The sequence below is a fragment of the Taeniopygia guttata genome, chromosome 2, assembly GCF_048771995.1.
Source record: "Taeniopygia guttata chromosome 2, bTaeGut7.mat, whole genome shotgun sequence".
Classification (NCBI taxonomy): domain Eukaryota; kingdom Metazoa; phylum Chordata; class Aves; order Passeriformes; family Estrildidae; genus Taeniopygia; species Taeniopygia guttata.
In genome coordinates, this window is record NC_133026.1 from 31,048,543 (window position 1) to 31,064,534 (window position 15,992).

A 15,992-nucleotide genomic window follows, 5' to 3' on the forward strand; every position below is an offset into this window, starting at 1 on the left:
GAAGACAAAAAGGTGAAGGTAACTGCAGTATACTGCATAAAAGCTGCAGCTTTCCTCAAAAATTAGGGTATACACACGTTCACAAGTTAGTGAAGGCTTCATTCATTATCTGTGCAGAGGGATAGCCTGGCTGATTGCTGCCCTAGAACAAGATTAGACACACAGTTGAAGGAAAACCAGCTCCGTGGAAGATGGATATTTTCCTATGTTCTTGCCTCAATGAGTGTTCACCAGTCTGAGGGCCATGATCAGGGAGTATAAGCTGCAAGCTATATTTTGGCTTTCTCTTTTAAGAAAGCAAGTGGTACACCCTCCAAAACCAGCACAAGCATGTACCAACTGCGAAGCTGATACAAATCCAAATTCTTGGCTGTACTTGAACAAAGTGCTGTCTGTTTGAAAACCTGTTTAACACCCCCTCTGAGATGCCAGAGTGCTTTATTGCTATTTCATCTCTGAGATAAATACCTAATTGTGATAAGCTTACTTTCATAATAAGGAGGCTGGATATAATTATAACATATAGGATATTTTTCTTGCCTTGATCCCTCTTGTTGCAAAGAGTTTAGGCTTGCCACACCTGTGATCACTGTAAATAGCTGTAGTTGTTGGAGCATGGTTGTAATTTTTAAGAGTAGGCTGGAAAAGTGTAGTTTAACCTGATGCACTTTTTATTATATGCATATGCTTGTGCAGTTCCCAACACAGTATTTGGCCCTTGTTGAAAATACCTTTTGGCATACATCAGTTCAAACTAAGCCAGTAGAAACTAGCCCTTAGCTTTGGCTGAACAGTAACTCAGTCTTGTCTGGACTCTGTTTTTGGTGAAGTGGCAGGAAAAATCTCAGTTCTTTTTTAAGTCAACTCATAAAAAAATCATTCCTTGCTTTACCATGATTTTTTTAAAGCAACTGAAAAGTTTAAACTTCAACAGTCATGGTTTTAGAGTAGATTTACAACTAAATAGTAAATATTTGATGAATGAAAGCATGTCCATAAATGTTGCTGTTATAAAGGACTATGTACTTGGGAGCCAGAGTAGTGATGTAGACAGAATAATAAATAAAGAAATTAATTCAACTTTTTCAAGTTTCTTTTTATTAAAAACACAAAATTTCAACCTTTTGTTCCAATGGTACCAAGCTTCTCTATTGCCAATCTGTGACTTCATGTTGTGAAAATTGAACTCTTGAGACTGGAGAGTTATCAGCAAAGAACTTTGCATCCAGGAGTACTGTATATCTCATTTGTTAAAATGTTTTATCTGCTATGATCACACTGAAACTGGAGTTTAAGATATTTTTTCTGTCTTAGCAGTCTTCAGAGGAACACAGACCCCCCTGTGTATTACTAGACAGGCTGTATTAATAAACTAAATCAAGTTTCAATAAATTCAATAAACTAACCATACAGAAAAAAAATTGGGACAATTATTTTTCAGTCAGTTTTCCAATGCATCTGGAAAACGGTACATAGACACATGTTGTTTTTTTAGCAAGTGCATATTAAAAAAAAAAGGTGTTAATATTTTGTTATGTGGTCAATGGCATTTAAATTAAAGTATGTGTTTTGCAGATTGGATTATATATCTTAAGAAAGGAGTCTCAGATATTATTGCAGGAAATTAATTAGGCCATACTTACTATTTGGGTTACTTGGTTTACTGATTGCAATGACAAGGAATTAATCTTTCTTATTCCTTATCTGAATAGCTAGAAACACAGGTTTCTCATTTTTTCATATCAGCTATTTATTCTTATCAGAACAGCTCTATCTCTTGCAATTAATATCAACTTGAATGGGTAACTTCAAAGTTCATGTACTTTTCTCCCTATTTTGCTCCATAGTGGTCTTAAAACTACTATTATGCTGCAGATTAGCAATTTATACTTTTCCTTGTCCTTTGACACTTTTTCTGAATTTATCGCTCTCTTTTTCTTGTAACGCCTTTCATCTCTGCTGTCTTTGATACTCAGTTGAAGATGGGAGGGTTGTTTGTGTGCCAAGAACAATTACATTCCTTTTATTTTTTACTCCTTCAACACCTTTTCATTCTGAGTCTTTGCACTTTATGAATACTGTCTAGAGAGGGATCTGTGGCAGGATCTACAACCCTGGGCATGTCAGTACCTACACAAAATCTTCATACTTTTTTCCCTCTCTTGCAGTACGTGGTAACATTTTCTATGGCATCCAGGACTGATCTTTCAGAGCGCAGAACTAGAACTGTGTAAAGTTGCAGTTGCTATCTTCTTATAATTACAAAAAAAGTTTTATTGTGTTAGTGCTGAATAAGCTTGCTCTCATTTCACATCCAAGTAAAACTTGCTGTACTTGTTTTTATAACAAGAAGAAACCAAAAGAAATGTTCATATTTTGTCTTGTTCCTTTCTTTCTCCTTATTTATCCTTACCAACCTCTCCCACCCTTTAATCAGTTTTCCCAGCATTCCAGCACCTTCCTGGGCTGCTTTTCAACTTACTGTTTATATCATACCTGTAGCTATCCTTTTCATTTATGCTTTTTTTTTTTTTTTCACGTTGCCTTCATGGCAAAAATTGTCAGCAGCAGTTGATATGAAATAGAAATATCAGTTTGACCTTTGAAATTAATTAAATTTCCACTAATCTACACATTATCAGTATAATGTGTATATTATACTGCAAGTGTGCTGCACTGGGCTTGTTAATACTGGTATATGTGTTGTTGATAATAATAAAGTGCAAACTGTGATTAGTGCCTTGCATCAGCCATCATTCTAAGTGACCTCTTGAACACTAGCTGTTTATATGATACAGGATCTCATCTTAGAATCCGTAGCTGAAATCAGCAAAATAAATATAAAAAAAAAATTTTAGTACATATTTTCCTAATAGAGCTGTTCTGTGAGATTTTTGTCTCATTACCTAAGAAGAAAGATGGTTTGCATTATTATTGCAGGTTGGAAAGAAATAATCTGAGACAGTGCATGTCGCCAAAATCTTGGATGAAAACCAAACTGCTTTGATGATGCCACAGTGGATCAATTAACATATGTAATCTTTGGTTGTATGCAGAAATTAAACTTACTTTGTTCTCTTTGTATTTTCTAATACGACATGCTGAACATGCCACAAAGCAGTGTTGTTTAACAGCAGTACTACCGGGCTGTGCATTTTGTGCCCTCCATATAACTCCTCGCAGGTGACTTCTGTCACTTCTTGTGCACTGATCTGCAAGAGGCTGATGCTCAACATGCTGAAAGGATACACTAATGCTGGCATTCAAGCTAAGCTGACCAAGCCCCTTGAAAAGATTCTTCTTCTCAACACTAACTGCCAAAGTTTTATAGGAAAGAGTAGTAACTTAAGCAATGATCTATAAAACAAAAATATGAAAAGTATATAAAGGACTTTGCTGGTAGACATGTAAGTAGGCACACTTCTTGCAATTGTTGGTACAGAATGATGTGTCTTCAATCTGTGACACATGTAGTGTTGGATTCATTTCTATTTGCTTCTGGAAAAGAAAATCTTCCTCTTCTGGGAAACTATTCATTGCAAAAATGAATATGCAGAGGGGGAATATTTATAGAAGGTGAGAAAATATTTTGGGTTTCATGAGGAGTGAATAATGAATAATTCAGTCAAGTGTAAATGACTTAAAGGGAAAATGTCTGTGAAATGATAAGCTACCTAGTAAATTCTTTTCTGTTAGGCAGTAAATCAGCAAAATACATGCCAAAGATAAACTTGCACTTCAAAATTATTCTAAATCAGGATCTTAAACATTTGGCCTTGTGAATGGAATTTCTTCAATCTGTGCATATAATTCTAGACTGTAGATAAAAGAAAATTGTGTTCCCTCGCCACAGTGCCTTTGTTCTGTTTTATTTCTGTTTTGATACATTATCATCACTCTTAATCTGGAGAAGTAATTTTTAAAATCTTGGTCTAAAATTAGGTATTTTACAATTTCACATATCATCATAAATCATGAATGTTTGGGTTTGTATTTCATTGCAGCGGAAAACAGATGTGCCACTTCAAATGCAGTAACATGCACCAAGTGTCTTGCTTTGGGTCCAGAGTGTGGATGGTGTGCTCAAGAGGTATGGCATTTTGCTTAATTACATTTGACTTTATATTTTAACTGCTTCTGATCTTTATAAAGATAAAGACCTTTAAATTGAGAAAATTGTAGTGAGAAATAGCAAGAAAATCTTTAAATGACCCCTAGAGACAGAACCTGAGAAATCATGTGAAATAGATTTTGTTTCCAAAGGAGAAAATGCAATCTTTTATTTGGAAAATTGCAGTAATTTTAAATAAAGTGAGACCTTTTTAATGCATTCCATCTGCTTTGTAGACAGCTTTGGCAGACTTACAGTAGTTTTGAGAGTTTAACAGTTTTTGTCTTCAAAAGCAAAATTACTTATCAGTATTTTGTATTAAGTCTTTATCATGTATGAAAACAAGTCTATACATATATGTCTACTTCATTTAGCAAAAGGTTGTACTAAAGTGGAGTTGACTTCACCTTATATTATGATCCTATCACAAATGGAAAAAATTATGCTTTTCTCATTTTGACACTGGAAACTATCAGTTGTAAGACAGCACAGAAGCTAGATCTTAAATAGCAAGAACTATTCTGAAATTATTGTTATTTTGCAAACTGTAAGAATATAGGAATTTCTGGTTTTGTTTGACAGAAAAAAAATAACCCTCTTGATAGCATGATTTTGAGTAATGACATCAGAGGAGCAAGCTTTTGAAGAATGTCGCTGACAATCACAAGCTCGTATGCTCTTTAAGCTCATGTGGAAATTACCAGTGGTAGCTTTCAGGTTAGCAGAAAAGGTAGATAAGTTCCTGGGGTGTGTCTGGCAGAGATAAGAAGTACAAGGCACTGGCAATATTTGAGATATTATGTCTTGGAATCATTAAGTTATTCTGCCAAAGGTACAAGGCTAAGTAATACAAGGATGGGTAGAGGCATGCAGGGCTTTTCCCACAGGAAGCTTAACACGTGTAGATGGCACAATGGATTACAGTGTGGAGGAGTTCATTATTCTGGCCCGTGTCCTGTCTTGCATAGGGAAAAGCTTTATCCTCCTCCATCTGCATTTATTATAGAACAGCATTTGCTAACTTTCCAGTGCTACGGAGCTGCAGTAGGTCCCCTTCTAAGTAGGCACATGGACTTGGCTGGTTTCACTTCTGCTCTGCTTGTCCTGCCTCACTTCTTAAGTCAATCTTGAGATCTGTTCATGGACACCAGGGCTTTGTCAAACCCTCTTAAATAGGTGTCTCACCAACACACCATCCATAGTTATGGAACGGCATAACCCATATTATTGCAGATGGAAATATTGCAGTGCAGCTTAGCCTGCCTGCTTCATGAGAAAAATCTTTTTAATAAGATAATCAGCCCTGAGGAACTCTGGAGATGCTTTGAATTTATACTCACACACAGTGGACCTCAGAAACACTACAAATCTATTAGTCATTACTGGTAATGAGAGTAGCTAAGTTCTTTACACATTTAAAATCTAGCTTTTTGGAAAGTAGAAACTAAAAAGGGTATATAAATAGCAGTAACTTAAAAAGTAGTCCCTGTTGTTTTTAATAAGGAAGGTTATAGAAAAAATACATCAGAGATTAACTACAAAAACAAGCTTTGAAATTTGAAAAACAAGATACAGGACTGTCATATTTCATTGTTCAGGAGGTTTCTCCAGTCTTTACAGGGCTTAGATGACTATTATCTAATACACAATTGGCTGTATTTTCGATTGCTTATTTTCTCATTTGCATCTGAAAGATCAGAGATTGTCCTTTATTTGGTTGGTCTCCAGCTTTGACTCAGATGGACCATTACTTTGAAAGACTACAAAAGATCTTGTCTTTTTTTTTGGTTTGTTTTTCCCCCTGCATGATCAGAATCATATTAATCATCATATTAGCAGTCAGGAAGGAATTTTGCATTGGATCATTTTGGCACAATTTTTGACAACTTTTCTCTTTCAGTGCAGCAAAGGATGGGCTGCTTCTGACATCATCCTTCTACTAATCACTTTTCTATTACTACACAGCTTTTATGTTGGTGGAATCTTAAACTGTCCACTCCTGTAATTATACATGATTTCCTCTTTCCAGGAATTGAAATTATGTAGTTCAGCAGGTCTTTGGATTTTGCATAGTAGAATAGACAAATTCAGCCTGGCTAAATCTAGAGCTGACCTCTGGTGTTCCTACTAAATATCAACCTGAGTAACTTTACCAGTGAATTCTTCTGAAAACTAACCTTTTTGATGTTGTGGGAATGACGCTTTCTTGCTAAAATGAGCTCATTGCATGGCACAGAACTTTCTTTAGTGACATAATAACAGTGTGTAATTAACTTTTTCTCCAAACTCAGCTTGGTCTGATTGTGCAAGATCCTGTTTTCCATTTAAAAAAAATTCTGCAAAGAAAAGGTCAATGTGGCAATTAGGTTTAAATTCTAATTTAAATATTGCATTATTGACATTATTTAAAACATACAGCTTCAGGAACTTGTTCTATGATTTATGCAATTATAGTAGCATATTTTATTGTTTCAAAGAGCAATATTTTGTTTTCTTCATCCTTTGAAGTTAGTATAGGTTTTTTTCAGCTCAGATTTTTTTGTACTTTTTGTTTCTTATTAAACAGGATTTCATGGCTGGCACAACACAGAAGGGACGCTGTGACACTGTTTTCAACTTAATGAAAAGAGGCTGCCAATCAGATTTGGTTGAAAACCCCACGGTTCATGTCACAATACCTAGTGACCATGAAACAAATACACAAGTGACACCAGGAAAAGTTTCAGTCCAGCTGCGTCCAGGTTGGGTCATCTCTAACACATTGATATTATAAAAAATTTAAAATAAAAGCAATACTTCTAAGTACAGATATTTTATTAAGAGGCATCTGGAATAATGATTTGGAAGAATGATGCTATAGTATTGTACTGTAGAACTGTGAGTGTGTCTTCCATATTCAAGTATTGTCTTCACCGAGAATTGTTTCTGTCAAACAAGCTGAAGGTCAGAATAATGCAAGTAATAAGTGGAAAGGGAATCTTAGGTAGTCTTTCCTGTTTTCTTATGTGGTTTCTTGATTCTTTAGACACTTACACTAACAGTTTTGCCTTACATGTGTATAAACTACTTCTTCTGAAAGTAAGTAGAGTTATAATCCCTAAATTCATAATTTGATAAACTTCTTGATTATTTCTTTACTTTCACGTGCATTGACTAGACAACTAGAAAAATACCAAAACCATTATATAAGAAAAGACTACATTCCTAAAGAAGACTTAGGTGTTCACTGCCTGAATTTTCTTATAACTAGTACATCTCCATTTGCCTTCAGCATAAGTCTAGTTAAATCAGTGTTCTTTCTCTGTCTCTAAAAAAGCTGTAGCCAACAGCAGAAGTGAAGGTGATATAAAGGGATGTAGGGTGATCTTTCACGAAATAAAATTTTATTTATTTATTTATTTTGCAAAGAATAATTGGAGAAAGCAATATTTAAAATCTAAAATGATAATTTTCTGTCAATTAGCAGGGAAAAAGGAAGGATCTACATGAGTATAAAGCACAAAGGATCTCTGTTTTTCACTATATTTTATAATAAAACAGTCAAGGTAACATCAGCACTTCTCCTTTCCTCACTCTCCTTCCAAAGAAGTGACTGATAGTCTGCTTTGAGGAATTGATAACTGATCTACTGCTAAGCTCTGTCTGTAATCACATTTACTTCCAAAGGCATGGTGGATTCATAGGAAAAAAAGTTAGCTTTCTGAAATTTGGTTTCATTAACCTTTTTTTTCAGTAAGTAATGAAATTAAGTTTGGATTTCCTTATGCTTTATAGAAGTTTTTGCATCAGGGAGGCAGAAGAATGAAATTTCAAGGGCTCCAGAAGGAAAACTTTTTATGTATAGCTATCTTGCCCATATTTTCCACCTCAAGGAAATACACGGATATACCACTATAGTTTTTCCTCAAAAAAGACATTTGATACAGTATAATCACACAAAAATGCTTTTGTTTTGATACTGGGGTTTTGTCACTCTTTACATATACTCATCATTTAGGATTTATGTGGGAAAAAATAAGAGCTGCACTCAGTATCTCCCTATATGCAAAGTGGAGACCTGCAAGCGTCATTTACAAAAAGTAATTCAATTACCATTGGCAAAGAGGAAACATAAATTACAGCACACTGAAATTGTTTTCCTCATGCAAGACCTAATACAGACAAATCCTGACATTTTCAGATGTATTATGTTCAAAGACCATTGGAAGAAACTACTTTGCATATTTAAATTTTCTGAGTCAGATCTCTGTACCAGATGTACCTTTTGATAGTTTTTATTGAAAACCTGCATAGTTCTGTAACATCTTCCTTCCTCCTGTTCTTTGCTATATCTTCATTGCACAATACTGGATTAGATTCCCCACTCATCACATGAAGATCCTAAACTCATTTCGGCTGTGAGCTCACACTTTGGATGACATAAAATGATGGCTAATTTGAAACTGTGCATTCCTGTACCCACTCTGCCCGTACAAATTGCTTCCGTTGTTTTGCTGACATTATAGAATATTAGAAAAGCAAAAATGTGAGGATCAGTTTTAGCAGCTTCCAAAGCATCAACATGTATCATCCCGAAATAAGAGTTCTGTTTTATATATGCCAAAAGATGGAATTTTTTTATATTAAAATATTCTTTAAAAAAATACATATATTTAGATCCCACTGAGTTTTCTCATCAAATCTTTGGAAGCAGTTTGGTATAAACTTGTATCAGTATTTATGTGAGTTTTCGAAGCTGTGCTGGCTTTGTGGTGTGTATGTAGTTTTAGAGTCTGTCATATGACAAACTATTTGCAGGATACATTTACATACTTTGAAGTGACAACCTTGAAGTGACTGACCCCAATTTGTATGCAGATCTGTGTCCTTTGTAAGCCACCACTGCTTTTTGTTATAATGCCAAAGGGATTGCATAACCATGAATTTAAAACAAAATGGGGAGAAGTCAGATTTTTACAATAAATTGCACAGTGCTCCTGCAAGAAAAAAACCCCAAGATATTCTACAAAACACCCCTTTATGGCTTATTTTTGAATGCCAATTCAAGGTTTCATTTACTCTTGGGAGATTTTGTTTGTTTGTTTTTTCTCTTTGCTGACACAAACAACTGAGTCTGAGTGCTGAGGCTGCTACAAAAATAAATGTATTTTTAAGCATATCCATTCAAAAATAGTAAATAAACATGTTTGTTCCTTGTTTTTTATCAGGAAGTGAAGCAAACTTTATGTTAAAAGTTCGTCCTTTAGAGAAATACCCTGTGGATCTTTACTACTTAGTTGATGTCTCAGCCTCTATGCACAACAATATAGAAAAGTTAAATTCTGTTGGATTTGCTTTATCTAAAAAGATGGAGAATATTTCTCTTGATTTTCGACTTGGATTTGGATCCTATGTGGATAAAACTGTGTCACCTTATATTAGCATTCATCCAGGTAGAATCCATAACCAGTGCAGGTATGTAGTCTTTTTCCATTTCCTGTAGCACTGATAAGTGTATTTAATGACAGAAATGTGCATTAAACATATTTATTTTTAAAATTCTTCAGAATTTATCCTTGTTTCCTTTTACCATGGTTCTTTGACAAAGTTCTTAAGGAAATGCTGAAAATTCTTTTACAGTGATTACTTCTGAAATACCTGGTGAATGATTTCAGAAAAACTGTTTCTGTATCAGAAAAAATGTGCTGTATTTTCTTTAGCAAAACAAGCCAAAACCCATGCTGCTTTGGTTATGTTTTGTATTTAATTTTAAATTCAACTGTTGTGGTTTTCATTCTTTTGGATATGATACCTAGATTCATCACAAAGCTTTCTGTGACCCAGGTACTTTTAGTGTATGGTCATGTATTCATTAGCTGTTTTGTGAAAATTCTACTTTTGTCAACATGATGTGGTTTCTTTCAGCACATTTAATGAATGTAAGTGATTCTCTGATCAACTTCTACAGTTCTAATGTGAAGGAACTGCTCTTGTAAATACAAAATATTCTGGCCTGCATTTCTTTGTTCATGCCATGCCTTATATACCTTGGGTTCAACATTTACATAAAGTGATAGATCACTTCCAAAACCCCCTGGAAAACAAGTTATACACAACAAATTCAGAGCTGTATAAATGATAGTAGCTGGAAAAGTGACTATTAATTCTTCCTACTTTCTTGCTTGCCTATCCTGGGAAGACATGATCCAAAGTTCTGTGAAGTCCCTAAGTACCTTTTGTGATTTCAGTGGGTTTTGAATTGGTTCCTAGTAGTGGAATTCATTCTAGAGATGTGACAATCTATGGATAAAGCAGTCATCTAGATTATCTATATATAGTCAGTGGATATTGATTAGCATTTCTAGGTCATGATGTATTTTGCCTAAGAGGAGACATCTGCAGAGGTATTAATCCTTTCAATGCCAGTTTATCATCTTCAACTGTACCTTGATTTGGAGGAGAGCAGGTTACAGTCTGGATGCAGTAAAAATTAAGAGAATTGAAAGCTGCTCAGCATCTCTGAAATGGATGAGCACTTCAACTTGTGCCGTAAATCACGGCTGTGAATGGGTCCCAGGTCAATGACCTGACTAGGTACTGCTTCACTAGCTTACCTACAATAAAAATTAGACTTTCCCTTATGCATAATTTGAGAAAGTATCATTTGCTAAGATGTTACTGAAAATGGATTTTCTCATCTAGTTGATGAGGTAATTATTATTAATATCAGTATTAATTTTGTGAACAGCTATGTAGCACTAGTGGATATAGGAGCTTAGATTTTGTTATAGTTCAATAGCCTGGGTAGCAACCTATTAAAAGATCTTACTGTTACAGTATGATAGTCCTTTCTCAGGATAATGAAAAGCAAAGTTGTACCATGCTGTAGATATTCCAAAAGGGTTTATATACTCCCTGAGATCATACCATCCCTCTTGTTGCATTTTTTGTTCTGTATTAAACACTATATGTATACTGTAAACATATTAACTAAGTTATTATATACATGACTCCATAAAATACAAGATAATATACATTTTTTGTAGTTAATTATAACTACTTCCCACTGAACTTAATTTCACATGGAATTGCTCTTTTTTTCTGTGTTTGTTATTCTGCACTACCTGCATATTAATTTATATTAGGATTTTCTGGGTTAATGGGGATTCAATATTTCCATCTCCCTCAAAGGAAAAATAAGGCTTTTCATTTGTTTTGTTTTTGTACAGTGACTACAATTTAGATTGTATGCCTCCTCATGGTTATATTCATGTGCTATCCCTGACTGACAATATAGCAGAATTCAGAAATGCAGTGAATAAACAAAAAATTTCTGGGAATATTGATACACCTGAAGGGGGTTTCGATGCGATGCTCCAAGCAGCTGTGTGCCAGGTAAGGAAGGAGCTTATTTACAAAGGAGGAAAGAAATAGTAATTCAGGCATGATAGATAGATAGATAGATAGATAGATAGATAGATAGATAGATAGATAGATAGATAATAGATAAACTAGTGGTCAGTGTTCCTGAATTCAAAATGCCAATGCTATGCCTGATAATACTAAGAATTTTTCCCCCTTTTCCATTATTTCCCCCATAAGTATAAATTTCCAATTGAAACTGAAAAAGTAGAGTAAGAGGGAACATGTTTCAGTATTGGCTCTAGATCTTCAATTTCTGGCCTTAACCAGCCTAACCAACATAGGATGGATGATGAAAGCAACTGCTTCTTGGTTGAACAGACACATGTATTAATTTCAGTCAATTATATAATTTGTTTCAAAAATCATTAAAGTATTGCTTGTGTTCCTCAATGAAGACATACTGCTTGACATTTCTTCTCCTTAAGAACTTGAAAATTGAATGAGAAGTTTTACATATCTGATTAAGGATCTGCATAAGGAAAACAGAAGAACTTCTATGTTCTCAACTTTTAAAGATTTCAAATTTTAAAACAGTACAAAACAACTAAAAATTAACTTTTGTATACTGATAAAATTTCATCACAGTCTCTCCCATGCAGAAATAAAAGATCTGCATAAATATAAAAGGATATAAAAAATCTGCATCAATAAGTCTTAACCTGTAAGCGTATTAGATAAAGAGAGTTTGTTTTGCTCTGGAGAGCTATTTTTTGTTGCTGTTTTTCTTCTTATGCATATTAATGCAATACACATTTTGAAATTTGGCTGATACATGTGTTTGGTAATGCTCTATAAAATATTCAACACCCATTCAAATCACAGGCTTGGCATGTTTCTTATCTGTTAGAATGATGTCAGGACAATTGTTTTATCTTTTTCATCTTCACACTATTTTTCTGTGCAGTACAATATCTCAAGAACAAAAATTAATCCAAACTATGCTAAAAATTAATCATTTGGTCCAATTTTATTTTTAAATTTTGATGAGCAGGTAAGTAAAAAACACACTTCATAAACACTGTGATTGAAGCTGTTACAAAAAATTATTCTGGAACTTTGGAAAAATTCCTAAAAATTCAGTGTTTCTCACTGGACACATTCCACACTTATGACATGTGAGTTATAGAATAATATATGCTTATATGCTTCCAAGAACAATAGAATGGAAATACTCGTCAGAATGTGGAGGCTTTCCTGGTAAGTGAATTGTGAACTGAAATGGATGGGAAGAATGTGCAATTCATAATGATCATCATGATGTATAAATTATATTAATGTGCACTCATTTTGCCTACAGTATACATTTATAACATGCTCCATCTTGCTGTAACCAATACATCATAGTTGCAAAAGGTAGCAGGTTAGGACATGAAGCTACTTTAAAATTGTGATTGCTGTGACATATTTTGGTAGGAATTAGAATGACAGAATATCTCAAGTCAGAAGGGACCCATAGGGATCATTAAGTCCAACTCCCTGCTCCTCACAGGATTACCTAAAACTAAAAAAGTCTCAAGGTGACAAAGTCAAATGATGGAGTCTTAGGAGAAAAGGTTTTTACAGTGCTGGAGGAGAATTTGGGATGATTTAGGACAAATCCTGTTTACAAATAACACTTAAAATACTCTTCTTTAGAGGGATGCTGTCTAGGAGTGTCCAAGGGAGACTGATGCCTAAAGTTTGAGTTGGAAAAGACATAACACCCCTCAGTACTTGTTATACTTGCTGGCTTGAGAAATTTAATCCCCATTCAGAGATAGCCTGAGAAGGGAGCTAAATTCCTCACCATGAAGAAAGGAAAGCAGAGAGTAAGTCACAAAGTGTGGCTGAGTACATGGACTGCATTGCAGGTACATGTTTCACATGGGAATGGTAGAGATTCCGTGTCATAAGAAGGAGATAAAATGGAAGCAGTGAAAAAGAAGATGGAATAAGCAAGAGAGGAAATAATGAAAAAGCATATGATGTGTTTCCTGTGTGCCTCAGAAATTTGATTATAACTGGGGAGATAAATGCTTTGAAAACACAATTTGGCATCTAAATCAGTTTAGGTATAAGCTTACCCTGCTGCATCCTTCACGTCACCGAATTCCTAAAATCCATTCCATTCACCCTTGAGGCTGCCACTTCGCTATCAATCCCCTAAGATGGTGAATAAATGTAGCATTTTGCTGCTTAATAAGAAATTTCTCAATTTATAATTGCATTAAGGCCTTCAAACTTCAGTTTATTGATTTATGATTGCATACTAATGAACTTTCCAGGAAATTGTGTAGGAAAAGGAAATTATAGAGTGATGAGAATATAAATCAAAGTAAAAATAGAACAGAGTGCCAAGTATCAATATGGATGAATGCATATTTTCTGGTTGTAATGCTTCCTAGGACCCCAGAGGATTTTACAAACTATGGGCTTTGTATTTGTACTTAATAGCGACATACGCAATGTGGCAGCTGTTATCAAGCCTACTCTATAAAGCAGAGTTGTCATGTATAGTGGGACATGGTTCTTTAAAAAGCAAAGAAAATGGTAAATGGAAAAAAACAAAGAAATTAGTAGCTTTCAGACGTAGTACATTATGTTTATTTCCACACAAAATGCTTTAAATAACCTGGTCTAAATGCAGCGCTGCCAGGCAGTGTAATATCTGAAAGTTGTCTTTCATGTTAGTTTTTCATTTTGTTGTTGATTACTTTAGAAAATAGGTAGCTATTTCTTTCTTATGCCTAATTTTGTTTTCTTTGTAGAGCCATATTGGGTGGCGTAAAGAAGCAAAGCGGCTGCTTCTTGTGATGACAGATCAAACTTCCCATCTAGCCCTTGATAGTAAATTAGCAGGAATTGTAATTCCCCATGATGGAAACTGTCACTTGAAAGATAATGTGTACATCAAAGCTACGAGTATGGTAAGGTATATGTCACAGATTTTGCCTTCAGAGAGGCAGTGCAAAACTGTGTAAAGGAAGTTTTTAGACTGCTCTCAAAGCATTGCTTTTATTTCCATTATTACAAGAATATTTTTCCAGGTAGGCAAGTTGTGAAATTAAGAATTGGTCACCTAGCATATTGGCATTCTTTTTGTGTGGACTAAAATATTTTGGAGTCTGAAAAAAACAGTACACAGCAAAGAAGGATATGTTGTGGTTTTGGTGTGGGTTTTTATTAGGATCTCATAAAAATCACGCACCTTTTGTATAAAACATAAGTAAGAATTGTGTGGTGTGATATTTTGCACAAGTAGAAGCTGGTAATAGGTAGTTGTACAATTGTGCTCACAAGACAAAGGTAGTGACTATGGTTTATGGTCAGAGAATGCACAGGAACATTGGTTGAAAGCCTTGGTAAGAGTAAACCAGAGGGCATACAACAGCAGTGAGCTACCTCAAATGAATGGACTAGCATTAAATGCATTCAGATTTCACAGTAGAAAGCCAATGTGTGGTAATACGAACTTCTGTAAGAAGTTGCAGCAAATCTGCTGTAGCAAAGTAAGATGCCTTAAACAGATTTTTTAGCTTTCGAAATATTTTCTCCAGTAATTGATAAAGTAGTCATAAGTGACTGAAGAAAGGAATTTTTGCCTAAGAATTGTAGGTTTCAACTGCTTTGGGTATGTTCTTAAATAAATATGAATTGTTTATTTAAGAAACATGAATCACTGCTTACTTGCAATGTAATCCCCAGAAAACAGAAGTATGAGCTGTGGTACAATTAGAGCACATTGAAGTTTTGTTCTCAGTGCTGGCTGCCCTTAGTTAAAGTGTACAGCCTGTGTTCAGCCAGAGCCAGCAACGTGGAAGTGAAGTCAGTGAGCACTTGTGTAAGTGAGGTTAGACCTGAATGTAATCCCGGCAACTGTTATTTACAAGGATGGTGGAGCAGCAGGAAGAGGCTGCTGGCTGTTGTGTTATCATGAAATACGGGAGGTTTCTGGGAAGCAGTGGGTGTTTGGGACCTTGCTGAGCGGAGGAGGGAGATCAGTGTGTGCTAACAGGAAGTTTATTTAGATTTCCGTTTATCTGACGTTCTTGCATTCATATACTCCCTCTATCACCTCTTGGATATTTCCTCACAGATGTCAGAATTTTGTCTTCCTTTCTAATCAGTCTATTCAGTTTATTATACTTAGAGCAAATAATCCTGAAACTTTGCTTTCCTAATGCAGAACTTTCTCTGTTTTTCTTTCTTTTTAGTTTTCTTAGTTGCAGTGATATAAATCAGAGAATGTTTGCTCAGCTTATTAAGTAATTGCTAAAGGTACAAATCTTTTTGGTGTTCAGGATTCCTTTGATAATAAAGATATTTTCTGTTTCAGGAGAAAAAATAACCAACAAACTATATTTATTTTCTGTCCAACTTTGGGAATTAATTTCTGTTGCAACTGTAGAAACTCACCAATAAAAAATACAGACAAAATTATTTAATATATTTCTATGCAGCAATGATAGATTGATGGCTGACTGGAAAAAAAAGGTGT

General features: G+C 34.8%; 1 protein-coding gene across 20 annotated transcripts in view; it reads left to right on the plus strand.

Annotated features, from left to right (window-relative positions):
• The window catches only part of ITGB8 (integrin subunit beta 8), a 90,304-nt gene that overhangs the window by 12,094 nt on the left and 62,218 nt on the right, over nt 1-15,992 (plus strand). For all 20 annotated transcript variants that reach the window (XR_005979471.2, XR_005979470.2, XR_012054541.1 and 17 more), the window contains exons 2-6: nt 4,005-4,090; nt 6,678-6,852; nt 9,319-9,565; nt 11,320-11,485; nt 14,263-14,421. Coding sequence is in view for 13 of the 20 variants with exons in the window: in XM_032746706.3 (XP_032602597.3) it covers nt 4,005-4,090; nt 6,678-6,852; nt 9,319-9,565; nt 11,320-11,485; nt 14,263-14,421 (833 nt within the window). In the remaining 7 variants the exon portion in view is untranslated. The remainder of the gene's footprint in view (nt 1-4,004; nt 4,091-6,677; nt 6,853-9,318; nt 9,566-11,319; nt 11,486-14,262; nt 14,422-15,992) is intronic.